The sequence below is a fragment of the Tachypleus tridentatus genome, chromosome 6 (assembly GCF_004210375.1).
Source record: "Tachypleus tridentatus isolate NWPU-2018 chromosome 6, ASM421037v1, whole genome shotgun sequence".
Classification (NCBI taxonomy): Eukaryota; Metazoa; Arthropoda; class Merostomata; order Xiphosura; family Limulidae; genus Tachypleus; species Tachypleus tridentatus.
The window spans coordinates 96,849,324-96,869,615 of record NC_134830.1 but is presented as its reverse complement, the minus strand read 5'-3'; the positions used below and the strand labels follow the sequence as shown (position 1 = coordinate 96,869,615).

Here is a 20,292-nt window from a genome sequence, read left to right as displayed (position 1 = left end):
GTACTTCAAAAATGTAGATAAGTCAATGACCTATACAATGACATTACAACTTCTCTAGACTTGATATTCAATTCTTCTGTGAAACCTAAAATCCTATTTGCTCTGCCACTAATAAGAGCATATTACTTGAATGGCTTAAGAAACTGATCAGACAGAACATCAAAACCTTTTAATGTTTTGTTTGGTTGTTTTGAATTTCATGCAAAGCTACACAAGGGCTAATTTAGCAGTGTAAAATGAGAGTGAAGGCAGCTAGTTATCACCATCCACCTCCAACTCTTGGGCTACTCTTTTACCAATGAATAATGGAATTGACTGTTGCATTATAATACATCCATGGCTGAAAGGGCAAGCACATTTGGCATGATGGAATTTTGAACCCATGACTCAGTTTATGAGTCAAACACCCTAATCAACTGGCCATGATGGCCATAATTCAAATTATGATATCATACATTGCATTACCTTGTATTTATTAAAATTAAAAGGCATCTGCCACTTATTTGCCCAACTCACCAAACAGTCTGAATCCTTTTATTGGCAGTAGCATCCTCTTCATAGCCAGCAACATCCAAAATGTTAATGTTATCACCAAAGTTAAGTAACATGTTGACTATGACTATTCCTTCACCTATGACACTGGCATAAATAAAAGTAAACAAAAGTCCTAACAATGGACCCTGTGGTACCCTACTTGCGACATTAATCCAGTTTGACTTAATTCATTTCAAAAAACCCTTTGCTATCTTCCACCAATCCAGTTTTATCCATTACACCAACTTATCCCTCACACCAACAGAGAACATTTTCACAAGCTTTTTCTGTGGTACCTTATCAAATGCTTTCTGAAAATCCAAATACATCCAAGTTACACTCTTAGTCTTATCTACATATGTAGTAATTTTAGAAAGCATGTCTAAAGATTTGTAAGGTAAGATTGTTCCTTAATGAAATCATGTTGACTGCCCAATAAAATTCTGAACTTTGTTAAATAGCTTTACATAGCATCTTTTATCAAAATTTCCAAAATGTTTCCCAGAGTTGAGGTAAGACTAGGAGACCTATAATCACTGAGACAAATTTAATTACCTCCCTTTAAATGAGGAGTTACATTACGTAACTTATCCTCTGGTACATGCCTATTATTCAAGCACTTAAAAAACAGTAGCAAGTAGTTCACACATCTAATTCTTAACCTTCTTCAAAACTCTTCAAGAGCCTTATTCTTTAAACTTCCTGATTCTTTCTTAACAAACTCAGAATTAATGAAGTAATCTTGCTTGATCTTATTTCCACCTATCAACTGTTCAACGTGTGAAATACTGCTTACATCTTCACTAATAAAAATAAAGTGGAATTTAATAACCCAGCCATCCCGTAACCATCAGATATTATTCTTCCTGGATCATCCCTCAAAGTCACCTAAATTCTCATCCTAACATTTTTCTTACCTTTAATGTGATCAAACTTTTTCACACAAAATTATATATTTTGGACTCTCACACACCTGTAAAATTTAAAGTAGAAATTAGACTGTAAAACACTCACTTGCATCTTTTGAGACTGCTTCTTTTGTTTCTCTCTTTCTTTCTTTTCTTTTTTCTTCTGAGCAGCAGTCTTAACTGTATGTACTTTTTCTTGGATTTCTGACTGATCTAATTTATCTTCTTTTTCTATATCTTCTGTTTCTGCAGCACCTTTCTTCTTCTTTTTTTTACTCAACTTTTCTGCTCCACTCTCAACTTTTACTTGTCCTTCTGCCTCTAGTTGGTCATCTCGATGTGGTATTTCATTTTGTGGAGGCACCTTACCTTCTATTTCCAGTGCAAGTTCTTCAATTATTTTATCTACTTCCTCATCATCTTGTTTTTTCTTTCTTTCTTTTTTCTTTGACTTTTTTCCACCCTTTTCTTCTTTCTTTGTTTTATCTTCTTCTAAGTCTTCCATATTTTCTTCAAATTTGTCTGACATTTTCTGTTCTTCCTCATTATCTATACTAACATCTAAGTCCATTGTCTCTTCCTCCAGTAACTGGTAAACAGATTGCAGTTTCAGTCCTTTAGACTGATTAAGTATCTGCTCATCTTCATCACTATCCAGTATTTTATTTCCTTTGAGTCTACCAGATTTTGACTTGGGTTTGTCCTCATTATCTTTCCCTTTTTTCCCTGTTTTATCATCTTCAATAACAACATTACTTCTATCACTATATTCAGCTTCACCAATATCAACCTTTCCCTTCTTTTCTTTCTTCCTTTTCTTTTGTTTGTCTTTGAGATCCTGTCCTTGTTGATTTTCATCTTCCTAAAAAAATAATCATAAGTTGTACAATAAAATAATATAGTAATAAAAAAAATATGACAATAAAGCTTACCAAAGACCAAAATATATTCATAAATAAACTAAATCTTTAAACCTTCATATATTCTAGCAATTACACTGCAACTAACATCAATTGTTCCTCGATGCCAATCAATTTCAAATATTCAAATGTTTGCAAAGAGACTGCAGAAATCTAGCTATGAAATAAAAATAATAAAAAATCAGGCTTGGTAACCAAACAATTATAATGAATTGGAATTCATCATATTGTAATTTAATGTTTTTGCAAAAGATTTTAATTTCTACTGATTTACTAAGTATGCAAAAATGTGGCCATTAACCTAAAAACAACAACATTAAGACACATGCAATGCCCTGGTGGCACCAACTACAAAGTTAAAAAGTTGTTAAATGGCAATATGTGATGGAACAATTATGAAATCAGTTTGAATGTAGAAAAATTAAATAATATAAGACTAAACAATGAAGTCTTGAAAGTTTACAAAGCAATGCAAGGCTCGAACTTAACTGCTTTGGCCACTAGAAATTTGTTTTTGCAAGTAACTACAAAAGTTCAACATTACTTTTATTTGCTATTTTAAATTTGGGGGAATCCCTACTGATAGGGTTTGCAAGAACAATATGCAAAAGGATACTGAAAAAGGCTTGCTGATTAATTACAATAGTGTGATTTCTCCTATAAATGTTATGCTTGGATCTTATCAAATGGCAATAAAATAAAAAAAAAAAACAATGTCCTCTGATGGTTTCCAAGAACCTGCTGGCTTTTTTTGCCAGCAAGTCATGATTAGTTTTAAGTCTTGCAACATATGTGTATAAAATGAAAGAAATACAAAATCATGGTCAATATTCCCAAACTCATAAACAGCATAAGTTTCAAATATTTTTTTTATCATAACAAAGTTTATAAATATAAAAATGAGTGACTGTTTTTTTATTTTCAGTCATTGTGCAACAGAATTTACATTTCTCAAAAGTTTTTAATATGAAGAAAACAGATCCTCTTTACTCATTATATAATGTAACTATTTTAATACATTCTTAGATTATATTACTGTCTTGACCATCATTAAACTGTAATGGAAAGAATGAGCTAGTATTGTAAATTGTAAGTTATGTTTGCAAGTCCTTTATATGAAATGGTAATGCAACATTTTTCTAATTACAAAATTAACTTAGTACTATTTATGAAAATTATATCATGTGACAAGAAGTTTGTGTGTCAAACAATTTATCAGGATTATATATGTAAAACTTACTTTTAGACTGTTTATACTTCACCTAATTTACAAAACTTGCTAAGTAACCTTGACATTAATGAGACATGTTATTGTTATTTTGACTTCAAAAGAAAAATTATATTACTAAATATTACATTATTCAAATAGCTTAAATAACAAATAAATACTGGGTTTATAAAATTAAAATACAACAGACAATTAGGCCCTTATCACTGAATAGTTATACCAGTACATAATCTTTTCTTAATCTGTAAAATCACAGAATATTATATCAGTCATTAACACAATCACCTAACTTCCTTAAAATTAACATAACATAATATTTAGGGACAAAAAGGAACCTGTTGGTTCATCTCAGCTGTACCATCATCTAAGCCAAACTAAGACTATTAAATAAAAACATACAATTAAAACAAGCCTTTATCATTCACCTATGAAGTTTCATTTTAAACGCACTTAAATTTACTGTATCCACAACATCCAAAGGAAACCCATTCAACAGGCCAACCACCTTATTTGAAAAATAAAATTGTCTCAGCTGAAAACAGCTTCTAACTTGTCTAAATCTATTTGCCCCCCCCCCAATTCTATAATTCTCACTGTTAAGTGTGGAAAATGTTGATGCATCAACATTATAAATTCTTTTTACAGTCAGACCCCCTCTCTTTTTTCAAGAGAAAACAATTTTAAGGATTTTAATATTTTTAACCCTTCAACAGCAGCCATCATCAATTGATGTTGCTATCTACAACTTTCCTGCTTTAAAGGTTAATCTCTCGTCATATGACAACCCCTTCATCCCTCGTACCAACCATGTAACCCTCTTCTTAACTCTTTCCAATAATTCAATGTCCTTCCTGAAATAAGAAGCCTAGAACTTAATACAACGCTCCAAATGTAGAATAACTAGTGATTGATTGATTGATTTAGTGTTTTATGGCACAAAGCAGCGAGGCTATCTGCGCCAGACATTCGGTAAAAATGTAAAAAAAAATAAATAAATAAATGTAGTAATAGACATAAATGAAAATGAAGGTAAAACAAAAAAGTATAAAACCAATGTTGACACCTAGTCTACAATGTTAAGATAGAAGGCAGAGTATAAGAAGTTGTAAGGTATTTAGCAAAAAGGTAATGATCATAACCCGCCAGGAAGATTAACAGGTAAGTTCAAGAACCACCATCAATCACCTGAAGTTGGCCTTTCCAGTCCTGGTTCCGGGTTATGTGTCATAGCAGCTATTATCAAAATGTAAAAGAATAAAAGTTTTAAAATACACTCCGCAAAATTGTAATAATGAGTAGCCAAATGTCCAGTAAAAGATAAAGTCAAGTAAATGGAGTAAAATTTGTAAAAGTAAATGAAGGTAAAAAACAAAACAGCAATTAAAACAGAAAATGGTGTAAAAACCAATGGTGACATCCAGTCTTCAAAGTTGTAAAATATTTACTCTAGCAAAATGGTAATGATCATAACCCGCCAGGAAGACTAACAGGTAAGTTCAAGAACCACCGTCAATCACCTGAAGTTGGCCTTTCCAGTCCTGGTTCCAGGTTATGTGTCATAGCAGCTATTATCAAAATGTAAAAGAATAAAAGTTTTAAAAGACACTCCGCAAAATCGTAATAATGAGTAGCCAAATGTCCAGTAAAAAGATAAAAGTCAAGTAAATGGAGTAAAATTTGTAAAAGTAATTGAAGATAAAAGCAAAACGGCAATTAAAACAGAAAATGGCGTAAAAACCAATGTTGACATCCAGTCAACAAAGTTGTAAAGAACTACCTGTAGCAGAATGGTAATGATCGTAACCCGCCAGGAAGACTAACAGGTAAGTATAAAAACCACCGTCTGTCACCTGAAGTTGGTCTTTCCAGTCCTGGTTCCGGGTTATGAGTCAATATGGCCAGTACTAAAAGTTAAGTAGTAAAAGTGTGAAATGATATGCAGCAAAGTATAATAACAACTCGCCAGGATGACTAACGAGTAGTTCAAACGGATAGTTCAAACAGGAGCGTTAGTCACCTGAAGTTGGCCTTTCCAGTCCTGGTGTCGAGTTATTTAATGTTCTGGCCATTGTCCAATGTCAAATTGAAGGAGAGAGATTAAAACTGTAAAAAAGGAACCACAATTAAAAGGTGTAATGAATAAATATGCAACACTTAAATGAGATTAAAAGATTAATGGCCATTAAAAAATTAAAAACATTATCAAGGTGGACAGAGTCACCATCATCAATAACTCTGTCCAATGTTACAGACTGACCCTGGGAAAAAATATGTTTAAAATATTGCCGTCGTTGAGAATTGTAACGATGGCAAGAAAGTAAAACGTGGCTGATAGTGATTTGAGTGTTACACAAACTACACATTGGTGCATCAGTTCCAGATAAAAGAAAATGATGAGTTAAAAAACTGTGACCAATGCGTAGCCTAGTGAGAACAACTTCCTCCTTCCAAACTTTACGGAAGCTAGATGGCAAGTCCAATTTTGGGTTTGATTTGAAAAGTTTGTTGTCACGCTTGCTCACCCAAGTGGACTGCCAGCTGGCACGGAGCCGAGCCTTGAAGACAACACCATAGTCCATGTACGGAATAGGCATAAGAGTGATGGTGCTGAAGCAGACATATTTAGCTGCCATGTCTGCAAGCTCGTTCCCGCGAATACCAACATGGCCTGGTATCCAGAAAAACTGGATTGAAGTAGTTGCTAATGAGAAATGGGCCAGTCGGTTTCGAATATCAGCGAGAATAGGATGTAAGCTAACGTGTAGAGATTCCAAGGCAAGTATAGAACTAAGCAAATCAGTATAAATAGTGCAGTTGGAGTACTGCTCAGCTGCAATATGATCCAGGGCAAGAGATATGGCATACAGTTCAGCAGTGAACACAGATGCTGTAAAAGGGATTCTGCACGCAACTACTGACCCATAGCAAACCATAGCAGAGCCCACTGAATTACCCGATTTGGAACCATCTGAATAAATGGGAACTGAATGATTGTTTGAAAGATATTCATTGAATAAAAGACGGTACTTCCAATCTGGAGTATCTGCCTTTTTTAGGTGACTGAAAGAAAGGTCACATTTGGGGGCTGTAATAAGCCATGGTGGGATGGGCCAACCTGTGGAATCTGCAATGTTATCCAAGGACAGACCCAATTCATCCAATTGCGCCTGGATGCGAAGGCCAAACAGAGCAATGACAGATCGTCTGTTCTGAAAAAGTACTGCCCACCGAGGAAGGAAAAAACATTTCCAGGTGGGATGCTTTGGTAAGGAATGAAGTTTCGAAGTATATTGTAAAGATAGTTGCAAACGGCGAAGGTGTAGAGAAGGTTCATGAGATTCAATGTATATACTTTGAACTGGAGAAGTACGGAAAGCCCCAGTGCAAAGTCGAAGTCCTTGGTGATGAACGGGGTCCAGCATCTTTAAGGCCGAGGGTCTGGCAGAGCCATAGACCATTGATCCATAATCGAGTTTCGATCTAATAAGAGCACGATATACCTTTAACATTGAACAGCGATCTGCCCCCCAACTGGTAGAAGAGAGAACACGGAGGATGTTCAGTGCTCTTGTGTATTTGACCCGAAGCTGCTTTAAGTGTGGTATAAAGGTCAGTTTACAATCAAAGATAAGCCCCAAGAACTTGGTCTCCGGGACCACTGGCAGCAAAACTTCACCGATATGAAGTTCAGGATCAGGGTGAATACCCCGTCGACGGCAAAAGTGCATGCATACAGTTTTGGAGAGAGAGAAATTAAAGCCGTTTGCCAGAGTCCACTTCTGTACACAATTGAGGGCGGTTTGTAGTTGCCGCTCAATATAACTCATGTTTGACGACTGACATGAGATGTGAAAGTCGTCGACATACAGCCCATTCGCAACAGTGAGAGGGAGTTGTTCAGTGATGGCATTTATCTTTATACTGAAGAGTGTAACACTCAATACACAGCCTTGACGGACTCCAAGTTCCTGTACAAAAGAACGGGAAAGTGTCGAACCCACACGAACTTGGAATCTCCTGTCCATTAAAAATTTTTTAATAAACATGGGTAGATGGCCACGTAACCCATATGTATGGAGGTCTCGCAAAACGCCATACCTCCATGTTGTGCCGTAAGCCTTCTCTAAGTCAAAGAATATTGATACAAGATGTTGGCGGTTGAGAAAGGCTTCTCTGATAGATGTTTCAAGAGGAATTAGGTGGTCTGTGGTGGAGTGCTGTCGACGGAACCCACACTGGGTGGGCGAGAGGAGATTGTTTGATTCAAGGAACCAAACAAGATGAGCATTAACCATCCTTTCTAATGTCTTACAGAGACAGCTCGTCAAAGCAATTGGATGGTAGTTTGAAGGAATCTTGGGATCTTTCCCTGGCTTAGAGAAAGATAAAATAATAGCCTGGTGCCAGGCATCAGGAAAAACATTCTCCTGCCAGATCCGGTTGAAAACAATCAGAAGGACATCAAGAGAAGCAGGAGATAGATGGTGCAGCATGTCATAATGAATATCATCAGGTCAAACAGACGTACTGGCAGACCGATGAAGGGCCATTTTTAGTTTCACCAGGATAAAGGGACAATTATAGTCAAAGAAACAGTCAGTTCGAAAGGAAAGAGGTGATCGCTCTGCCCGAGTCTTGATGGCCAGGAAGGTGGAGGAACAAGCAGAAGTGCTAGATACCCGGCAAAAGCTTTCACCTAGAGTGTTAGCGATGTTCCGAACATCAGTCACCTCCTGACCATCAGAGAGTAAGATCAAGAGGGGGACAGAATTGTAGTGCCCATTAACCTTCAATCCTGTCCCATATGATCTTGGAACTGGTGGCAAAAGCTTTCACCTAGAGTGTTAGCGATGTTCCGAACATCAGTCACCTCCTGACCATCAGAGAGTAAGATCGAGAGGGGGACAGAATTGTAGTGCCCATTAACCTTTCGTATCCTGTCCCATATGATCTTGGAACTGGTGGCAAAAGCTTTCACCTAGAGTGTTAGCGATGTTCCGAACATCAGTCACCTCCTGACCATCAGAGAGTAAGATCGAGAGGGGGACAGAATTGTAGTGCCCATTAACCTTTCGAATCCTGTCCCATATGATCTTGGAACTGGTGGTAGAAGATATGCTGGTTGTGAACTTAATCCAAGATTCCTTCTGGCTTTGACCCACCTAGCATGTGCACAGGCCCGTTGGAAAGCAACCCGGTTTGAAAGTGTGGGATATCTACAAAAAGTATCCCAGGCCCGCTTTTGAGCCTTCCGTGCTAAGTGGCAAGCAGGATTCCACCACGGACGAGGATATCGTGGAAAACGTGTCGAGGTTTTAGGAATACACTGAGCAGCTGCATGTGTAATACAGTCAGTTACCGCTGCTAACTGCCATCGTCTATTGATGACTGATTTACGATGGCAGGATCAAGTTCTGTGAGAGCAGTGAAAGTGGACCAGTCTGCCTGATCCAGCTTCCACCGGGGCACGTGGGTCGGGTGGCATCGACCACGGCCAGTCTCTCTCAAAAGGATCGGAAAATGATCACTGCCTAGTGGATTACTGTCAACCCTCCATGAAAAATGGGAGAATAATGAAGGGGAGCAAACTGAGAGATCAATAGCAGTAAAGGACTGACTAGGTGCATGAAAGCAAGTGGAAGAACCAGTATTGAAAAGAGAAAGATTGTGATCATAGAGCATCCGCTCTACAGATCGGCCCCTCCCATCAATAATAGCACTTCCCCAGAGGGGATGATGTCCATTAAAATCCCCTAGGATTAGAAATGGAGATGGCAATTGTTCAACGAGAGCATGGGACAGGTACAGAGAACAAACAGTGATGGTATGACCCAAGGAAACACGGATAGCTACAGCCTCCAAGGGTGTGTTGAGTGACAAAGACAGGGTGAGGACGTGTTGATCAACCAACAGTGCCACCCCTCCATGTACTCGACCATCACACAACCTGTCATTTCTGTACAGAGAAAACTGCCGAATGGAGACAGTATCAGCAGTTTTGAGAAATGTTTCTTGTAAAGAAAGACAAACAGGATGGTAGGAAGCAATCAGCGTTTTGATATCATCCAGATTAGAACGTAAACCTCGACAGTTCCATTGTATCAAGGTGGCCATTTTTAAGAACGGGTAGGCGAAGTGGCTGGAGAACCCTTCGGTTTACGACCACGTCTTTTTTCTTTACTGTCTTTAGTCGGAGGAGGTCTATCAACCTCCATGGATCCTGCTCTGGGTCGGGTGGGTAGGTTTTTGTTATTGGAAGGGGAATCCAGTGACTGAGGACGCAAACGAATAATTGTTTTGTCTCTTGTGGTGGGAGAAAAAGATGTATCAGAAGAAATGCCTGTATTTGAAACTGAAGGACGTGGATCTTGAGGTTTGTTGGAAGGTATGGGAGGAACAGAGATGGGTGTGGAAGTCGATTCATCAACCTTTTTAACCACGGAAGTCAAAAGGCTTTTCATTTGTTTTGAAAACGATTCTCTTGGAAGCACAGAGAGATCTGTCTGCACTTCCACTGTAGTTGTGGAATGAAGTGCAGCAGCATATGTCCGAGATGGAGTTGTGGACAGCAATTTCCGAGCCTCAGAACAACTAATGTTATGTGTCGTTTTCAAACGCTGCACCTCTTTTTCCTCCAACCATTTTGGGCAAGAATGAAAGTAAGAGGGGTGAGAACCATTGCAGTTTACGCAATGTGGGTTCATGTCACAGTCATAGGAATCGTGGTCCTTGCCTCCACAACGAGCACATGTCAGGGAACCACGACAAGATGTCTTTGAGTGGCCGAATCTCTGACATTGGAAACATCGAAGAGGGTTTGGTATGTATGGCCGAACCCTGCAAATGAGATAACCTGCCTTGATGGTGGCAGGTGCACGTGGTGAAGTAAATGTTAAAACGAGGGTATTTGTTGGCAGTGTAACTCCATCTTTGCGAGTGGAGATGCGCCTCACTGCAGAAACTCTTTGAGTGGAGAGACCAGCGAGAATCTCTGACTCGGGAACGTTCTTCAAATCCCTTTCAACAATAACTCCTTGTGAAGAATTCAAGGTAGCATGGGGTGTAACCTCAATAGGTATATCCCCAATTGCCTTTGAATTCAAGAGGAGTTCACTGTGTTGGGATGTGGATGTTTCAACCAATATGTCACCAGATCGAAGTTTCTTTACTGACTTTGGAGAGCCAGCAAGTCCCTCTAGTCCCTTTTGAATAAAAAAAGGGGACATTTGCCCTAAAGGTTTTTCGAAGAGAACGTAATATAAGAAAATGAGGTGCGTGTGTTACTGATGTTGAAGATTGCTGTTCTGAGTATTCAAGACGTGGTCGCTACCCATTGACTGTTTTTTACAATTTTATTTAAATTTTTTAGAGAATCCATAGGAAAAGGAAAAAATTTCGGTACCCACTGACCCCACCCACCATGGAGCCCTACAAGGGGACGCACTACAAAGTCACGCAAGGACAATGCAGCAACGCCAGGGTTTCCTGAGCACTATACCCAAACACCAGCATCAGGCACAATGTCTACAACACCTGTTGAGAACTTCCAACACTGGTACTTGGTTGACTCTAGCCCAAGTGGACCAGCCGATTGACCCAAGGGGGGCCACCCAAGGCAGCCCATCTACAGGAATTCGAGGCCAAAGTGGTGTGTTAGGGTTGGACCCCTCAACCACCAGGATCCTCTCCTCCCCTTCACGGGTCGCCACGCACGGCAAACACGTGGGTGGATGTTTAGATCCCAGAGAAGGTAACCAGATAGAACAGAACCTTCCCTGGGAGGTCCCCTCACCACGTACAGGAATCCACACCGAGGGGAATAACTAGTGACCTCTATAGTGAAGTTACAACATCTTTAGACTTGTATTCAATATTTCTGTAGATACAACATAAAATCTTGTATGATGTATTGCAAGTAACAGCACACTGCTTGGATGGCTTAAGAAATTGGTCAACTACTACATCAAGATCCCTTTCATTCATGACTGCCAAGGTTATTCCCATCCAAATTATACTTACAATTCAAATTGTGATAACCCACATGCATTATCTTGCATTTATTATAATAAAAACCCATTTATTTGTCCAACTCAATAAATTATCTAAACCCTTTTGCATCAGCAGCATCCTCTTCACAGATGGTAATACCCAAGACTTTAATACCATCTGCAAATTTAAGCAATTTATTGACCATTCCTTCATCTATGTAATTAATGTAACTCAAAAAGAGCAACAGTGCCAAGACTAAGCCCTGTGGTACACCACTTGCAATATTAATCCAATTTAATTGAGCTCTTTATAACAACCCTCTGCTTTATGTTGTAAATATAATATGAAGATTTATATTGATGAGGGGAATAAACTGGAAAAAACTATTCTTTCAGTTTTTTCTCCCAATCTTGAATTGTGGCACCACATATACCAGGACAATTACTACAACAGTACTTCCATTACAAACCTGTTCCTAAAACATAAAACAAGAGTTTGCAGAACAATCAGAGTAAATAGAGGGTTGCCACCAAACCTGAAGTTTCAACAATGAAAAAAAGATGAAACAGCTTTCTGTAAAAATGGTTATGTTCTTGTTTTCATATGGAAAACCAAGACAGAAGTGAGAATGATTTAAATCATCCACAACTCAGCTGTTTCTACCACAAGAAAGAAAAAGAAAATTAAGTAAAGAAGAAATAAAAAAAAAACTGTGTGTGTTCTCCAACACACTTCCCACATGAAATGTGTTGATGATGCAAATCAGTATCTCTCATACCACACCATTCTCAGAAAAACAGTGAAATGGAAAACAAAAAGTAGTTTTAACTAACAAATTATAGTCTTTTTCAATATATATATATATAATCTACAAAGTCCTGAATCAACAGACAAAAATAAAATATAAGCATTCCTCCTCTCTGTGAAAAGAAAATGGATTGCTGAAAAAGAGAAAGGCGGCTCACTGGAACTAGATAAGAATGAGCCTGGTCCATCACCTGAAGGTACAACGAATGTCCCACATGAGGATCCCCCAAGATAACTGTCTGGGGACATAAAGCAGCTTATTTCTGTGTTACTTTCATCTAAAGGAAAAAGAAATTTACTACCAGAACCTGCAGAATTTGTACTGCCCATGGGAAAAGAAGTGAAATGTGATAGATAGGCAAGCTTTGTGCAATTTTAATCCATAAAGGAAACTGTTTTATAAGATGCCACACTTTAAAATTTTACTAGATGTCTTCATGGACATACTCTGTAAATTTCAAATAAATAATAAAGAATATAGTTGAATGCATTAAAATGCACCCGACTCCTTTCAAACTTAATGTTTTAATAAATGGCACACAAAGAGACTCTGTATGGGACACAAGTAAACTCATGACCCATCTGCAACACATTAAGCTACAACCTAAGCCAGACTGACAGAATGAAAATCCACATTAACAACTGTACGCATAATATTTTCAAGTTACTATAAATGGGAAACAAAATGCATACTATCCAAGATTATTAACTATTAAAAAACAAAACGTAAGTGATGCACAATGTTTTCTGCAATATTTTTTTTTGCAATTAAACTGGCTAACCAGTAAATTCTACCATTAATTATGAGCAGATATTACAACCAAAGTAGAAAAAGTGTTATTAACAAGTTACTTTTAACTTTGGATATTTTCCAGCTTCATTCACTTCTTTTTCTTCTAGTGTCATGGATTCAATCTCTTTAGCAACATCCTCCTTCCTAAAAAAAGAAAAAAAAAATATTTAGTAAAGCTAATAGTACTACTAACAACAGAAAGTACTTCAAAGAATGTAAGATGTCATGACTAAAAAAACAAATGTTCAAGAACTGATGCAGTTTTAGTTATTAATCCAAAACTATTGTTACTTTGTCATTATGTGCATACATAAGTGTATGCAAGTGATTTTTAAGGGATATAGACTGAAACCTTAAATTTTATACACACAACATTTTCTTCCTTGAAACCAAGATAATATATTATCATTTGGTTATCAATTCACACAAATGTATGAAAATCACTGAAGAAACACAAAAGATGTTTATTACATAAAAAAGTGATTATTCTGCTGGAAGATACCTAGCAAGTTAGTCTAAACTGGGGTCCCTTTAAAAACAATAGATTTCACATATTTCTAATTTATTACTTACCAACTGTAACATTTTATTGTTTGTACATCACATTGGTTTCAATCTGCAAAGCCCTCATCACCAGTATAAAACTTTGAAGACAGATAGTGTCATGTCCATGCTCAATTGTTATAAATAAATTCTAGAACCTTTTTTCACTTACAACACAGTAAGGACATAGTAGTTATGACTTAAAAGTTGTTGAAAAGCATATGCTGGTAAACACAATTATAACAATACAATGATTATATTTTGTATACATCTCTATGATTCACTGTAAAGATATGTTTTTCATCCCTAATGTAATAATTTGAAACTATAAGTAAAAAAGTACACTTTAACACTGCTAGTCATGGATTAATGAATGATAAAAAAGAGAAATAAAAGCAACCTAGATATATGCAAATGTAATGTAATTTTGAATCATCCTGTATCACATTAAAACTTTCTTCAAACAACTTGTAGTTTTCAATGTATATCTGGTGAGTCTGTTGTATTAAGATGTATAGGTTTTAAAATCATTTTAACCAGAATTTATCTTTATGATCATCTTAGCTTTAAGCCAACAACAAGTAATGAGAAAAATGTAACTAAAATTCCACCATTCGATCAATCTCACTAAAAAAAAAAACTATAAAAGGTTTTTACCTCATCTGTAGTTTTATATATTTGAGAAAATGAAGGCTGATAAATAACCCACAAAAAATATTTTTAATTGTTTACATATTTTTTTAAAATTTGAGTAGTTTTGTGGTATACATAGAAGACTACTACCTACTCAAGATGACTATACAGATTAATTCCAGATGACAATAGATGCTCATCAAAATAATGATTATACCACAAAGAATAAAGAAGTTGTAGCATAACAACGTTCTAGGCCAACATGATAGCAAATGCTTCTTGCTGGCTGTCCCATTTTCTAAACTAAACCTATTAATAAATACATTTTTAAAAAATCTTAAGCCAGCCCTTATCATTCATATATTTATCAAGATTTCTCTAAAGCTCACTAAAATTTACTGCCTCCACAACATCTGAAGGTAACCTATTCCAGAAGCCAACCACCTTGTCAGAAAAACAAAACAATCTTGTATTTGAGTACCCTAGTCCTGCTATTTTCACTGATAAATATGAAAAAAGGATGATGCATCACAACCATCAATCCCATTTATGTATGTGTAAAAACGGCTGGTTTGGGTTGAGAAAATTTTTATGTAGAGGAGCGAACAATGTTTCGACCTTCTTTGGTCATCATCAGGTTCAAAGAAAGAAAGAGGTAACTGACCAATAGCTGACCACATGTTTGAAGGGGGTTGTGTAACTGGTTGTAGGAATGTAGACGGTGTGCTTAGATGTTTAATTATATTTATTAATATAGGTATAAAGGTGTTCCTTTGTATTGGTTTATTTTAGGCCTGAGCTGTTGTACAAGTAAGGCTTCCTCAACCCTGCACCCATCCATGCCTGCCTCCCCATTCAGTATATGGATGTTTTCCATGATCATGCTATGTTCAACTGATCATTTACAGTCTTATACATCTCAATCAAATCTCCATTATATCTTCTTTTTCCAAAAACAAATTTGAGAGATTTCAACCTCTCCTTGTATGAAAACTCCTCCAACTCAGGCATCATTCTAGTAACCCTCCTTTAAACCATTTCCAACAATTCAATGCCATTTCTTATGTAAGAACCCCAAGACTGAACAATACTCCAAATGTGGCCAAACCAGTGACCTATACCAGAGATACCAACTATTACAATTTGAGCGTAATCATTACGATTTTGGTGTATACATTACGACTATACGCTCATACAGGCAAATATTATGACTTGTTGCAACTCCCAAATTATTATATATTATATAGGCCTGTACAATAAAGTGATAAATTGTTCCCCCAGGGCTTGAAAGGGGTGAAAAGAAAATTTCTAGTGAGATACAACTAAATTTTGATAACAAATAAAAGACATTGTCCAAATGGCTACTTGCGATAATCATGTTTGTGCTTGAAATAATAAAAAATATTTGTATCTCTGATGTCTATCAATAGTTTAAGTGTGGTGCTTCTCCATACTGGGTACGTGGGGAAATCCATAGGTATGTCATCAGTGCCTGTCAGCCAATCAGCACTCACAAAAATGGGTATTTCTCGTTTTCTAAGCAGCATAGAAACACCAATGCAATCGTTCACAAGATGGAAAAAAAGAGGTCTCCTTCACCAGATTGTTTTGATTCTGGCAAATCTAAAAGGACTAAAACTGTGAATAAAAAATTTAGGAAAGAGTATAGTGCAAAATATCCAGTCATTGCATCAAAAACCAGTGACAGTCATGCATTTTGTAGTCTGTCACATCGATTTTTCTGTGGTGCATGGTGGGATAAATAATTGTTCCAGACATACAAAATCGGCATCTCACCAACAAAAGACTGAGGAGAAGACAAAAACGATGCAGATAATGACATTTATGAGTAAGAATTCAGAATAAAAACCTTTCCACCTCAAAGGTTCATACTAAGCTGTAACAAATTAGAAGGGTTGAATTTGTAATTTACATCTGTATAAATAAAATTCACATTAGTTATTCAAGGCAAATAATATTCTTACTTGGGAAATCTTTCATAAGAAAAGACAATCTGTCTGTTATGTTGATAAGAAGAAAAACCACCTGAAAATCTGCTCCATTATAAGATTGTTATACACAAAATAAAGGATAGTTATCTGGTATTATACAATTGGCCTATATTTGTACATTTGAAACATTTAAGCTTCCTGTAACTTAAAATTTATTTCAAAGTATCACAGCAATTTTAGCTATAAAATTTAAAATCCTTCTTCAAGTACCATTTTGGAAGAATAAATAAATTTTATGCTATATACTACAAATAACTTTCCTGCAAATTATTTCATATATAAAAAAAATTAGTTGTAAATTTCAACTTTAACAAATACATACAAGAATAAATTTTCATAATTTTATGATAAACATTTGACAGTACACACCAGTCATCATCTTTCTTATGTTTGCCTTTTTTAATTTTTTTTGTTGATACTTTAGAATTCCGAGATTCTGGTTCAAGATCATTTTTCAACTTGGAAGTATCGTCTTCACCCACCACCTTTCCACTGAAAATAACCCAACATACACCACAGTATCAAACTCAGAACCAGTAACACCACAAAACAGAAACAAGTTTTATATTACTAAAGTATATGCACAATTATAAAACTCAAGGGGTAAATTAATACTCCCACTACTAGATTGCAGAATATAACATCAAAATGTTAAGAAATCTGTACTGAAATGATTTTGAGCCACTAACAGGATTATGTCTCAAACACAAATATCCATCCTGACTGTTATAATATGAAAATTACTTAATTATCAAAAGACATAAAACAAAGCATTTATAAACCTTCAACTAATCCAACAAAAAATTACATTCATACATGTACAACCACCTAATGCACAGTACACTGTACACATAAAATCATCACATTACAGTTAATACAATTTGAGTTAAAATAAAAGTACTAAAACTTGCTTGAAATGTTTATTGAAGAAAACTAACACCCTAAAATACATCTTTTTGTTCAGGTTAATAAATACCCAAGAAATAAATTTTGATGCTATTTGTTTATCACATTTTGCATTTCTAATTTTTGTCTTTTGTATCACAATATTTTATTGCATGGTTACCATTCAGTAAGTAACAATCATATTTAATTGCTACATATCTGATATTCAAGCTTGCATAAAATCCTTTTTTCTGAAAAGTAAAAGGTTATTTTTACAAGAAATTGTAGCCAAACAATTTTAATTTATTTCAATAAAAATAACTAGTTTATTTCTGTCTTCTGCTATTCTATAAACCAATCAAAAACTAATATCTACATCATATTAAAGCTTGCTTGCTTATCTACATGCAGTATTAACACTAGACTTCATCTAATTTTAGTTGTAACTAATCTTCACATAAAATACATATCAGTTATTTTACACATTATGCATTCTTATAATATCCTTGAATCTTAAAATAACTTTTGAACTTTCAGTCAAGATGGTTGTTTTCTGGTAAATAAAAAAAAGCAATAGAAAAGCAGAATAATATTCTAGAAAGTTAGTAGTTTGTACAATTTCATGTTTACTTCTACCTTGCAAACCAACCCCATCATTTCCCCAGTTTTGTTCACAAGACTCTTTCTACAATTAGAATATAATTCTACTTTTCAGAAGAGATACTTGTTAAACCACAGTTGTTCCTTTAACAAAGTTTCACTACACTACCAGCTTTAAGTAGGCAGATGATTTATGTAGAACATGACACTTAATGAAAGTGTAATGGCATCTGGCTTAAAGCTTACTCCCTTATCAGTTTCCCCTTACACAAAAAATACATTTTAATGTTCCATACACCCATCTTATTTACTTACATATCTTACTATTAAAACTCATCTTCCACTTTTCTAATTCACTTATAAGACTGTTAAGGTCCTTTTTAGTAATAAAAGCATTTTCAACAGAACTTGCTCTTCTGGCATTTTTGCTTCATCATTGAATTTAGAGATACTACTGCTGACTGGCATGTGAAGATGGTGTTATGTATTACAGTTTCTAATAACCTAAAACTGATTTAAAATGTAATTTGGATTTAGAGGTTAAATGTTGATATATATCCTATTTATGAAAATTGTCAACAAAATTGATACATATAGTTTCTTTTTTATTACAAATAATGATTTTTGTGCAAAAGTTTTTATAAAGCTATAAATAGTATTGATTCTTCTTTGGTATCAAAGATTTTTGATGAGAGAGCTAATTTTGAGTTGCTCTAAGTACAAAACACTTAACAGGGAGCAAGCTAGATCTCCATTCTTCACAGATCACATGTCGAGCTTTTCACTGCTGAAGTTATATAATGTCTCTAAAAGTATTAATGTCTGATGTGAATATGCTGAAGTTAAATGGTGTTTAATGTTCAAAATCTATAAACTTTTCTGGTTAAATATCTGAAGTTCCCGATTAATAAATGTTAATCACAATTATAGCTTCCAAGGTTTATAACAAATCAATAATATATAATGTCTCTTGGTGTGTTGCATTGGTAACAACTGTAGGAGTGAGGAGAGTTTTAAGAAATTTCAACATGCCCAACAATATAGACAATACTCTAGTGTTTATCTATACACACATTGTTGATTCTTATACTCAAGAATCTTTTGCAACTTCAGTGAATAGGCACGAATTTCACATTATGGATTTGGCAATTATGTACATTTCTATATATAAATTTAACTTAAACATTGATATTAAAATAGGAATTTGGATGACTGAAAGTTATGAAGTGTTCAGCCTGAGCTAATTTTATTGCAACCATAGCATTTGCAGTGTTGAAAGTAAGATGTTTTTCTGTGATGGGTATGTATATGTATGACAATTGTACTAAACCAAGAGACTTTTTGTTGCAAACACTAATATTTGGACTTTCCTCTTTGTGGAACAAAATATCTATATTTAGGTCCAATTACTAAGACTAAAGATATTTTCTAATACAAAACATATGAATCAGCTTTCCAAACAATATGGTATAATCAACAAACTTGGAAATATGAATGTCCAAAAATATGCAAGTTCCTAAATTAAACAATGAAAAAAAAAGTCCATAATAGACTTGTGAGGGATCCAATCAAAAAATTCTAAAATAGAGCAAGAAAAATGGTATTTCACAAAATGATGTTGAGAAACAGCAATTGTCCATTTTCCAACTTAATTTTAAATTACTTTTTTGGAATAGATTTAAAAAATCAAATCAAATAGACCTACAAACTCACAGATCCTTCTTAACCACTAACAAAAAAAAAGGATCAATAACTCCTTGTTAAAACAAAGCATTTTATAATAAATCTTTTCAAGCTCGAATTTCAAAGGTTTCCTTAGCTTTTCAAATTTAATACCTTTTCTTTCACTAAAAATGCTTACTAATGTCTAAGATTGAGTAAAAAAAATAAAGTTACAACTGTTTGCCATAAAGAAGCTCTATGTATAGTGATTTTTATAGCTCTTTACTTGGAGATAAAAAAAAGGGGGGAAACCATTTATTCTACTCAAATTAAAAATCAAGGAACAAGATATACTTTGTTTTTTTCTTGAACTTGCAATTTAATTTTTGGCAAAAGCATAAAATGCAGTTAGCTCATTCAGACCCCTATCTAAGATGGTATAGGCATATACTGTATTATATATTACTATCTGTATGAGAATTACTATTTAACCAGTAATGCCCACAGCATAAAAATAAGTACTCATTTTGCATTAAAATACGATATCTATATAAACAAAAAATAACTAAGATTTTTGCCACGTGCCTAATTATATTCACAGTGAAACATACATTCAATCTGCTTCATGAACAAAATCTCACAAACTGTCAATAGCATATAACCATTACAAAACCTCTTTAGTACTTATATTTACACTGTAATAATATTAGATTAAGCTTAAACTTAAGGTTTCGTAGTCTTACTACTATTGTTTCCGGTAAAATTGGTGTTTCTCTTT

At 35.1% G+C, this 20,292-nt stretch overlaps 1 protein-coding gene across 2 annotated transcripts in view; it reads right to left on the bottom strand.

Moving 5' to 3' along the window:
* Positions 1 to 20,292, bottom strand: part of eIF5B (eukaryotic translation initiation factor 5B) — an 88,672-nt gene that overhangs the window by 67,788 nt on the left and 592 nt on the right. For both annotated transcript variants that reach the window (XM_076506431.1, XM_076506432.1), the window contains exons 2-4: positions 16,737 to 16,859; positions 13,239 to 13,323; positions 1,549 to 2,304 (exon numbers count right to left, since the gene is read on the bottom strand). In XM_076506431.1, the coding sequence (XP_076362546.1) occupies positions 1,549 to 2,304; positions 13,239 to 13,323; positions 16,737 to 16,859 (964 nt within the window). The remainder of the gene's footprint in view (positions 1 to 1,548; positions 2,305 to 13,238; positions 13,324 to 16,736; positions 16,860 to 20,292) is intronic.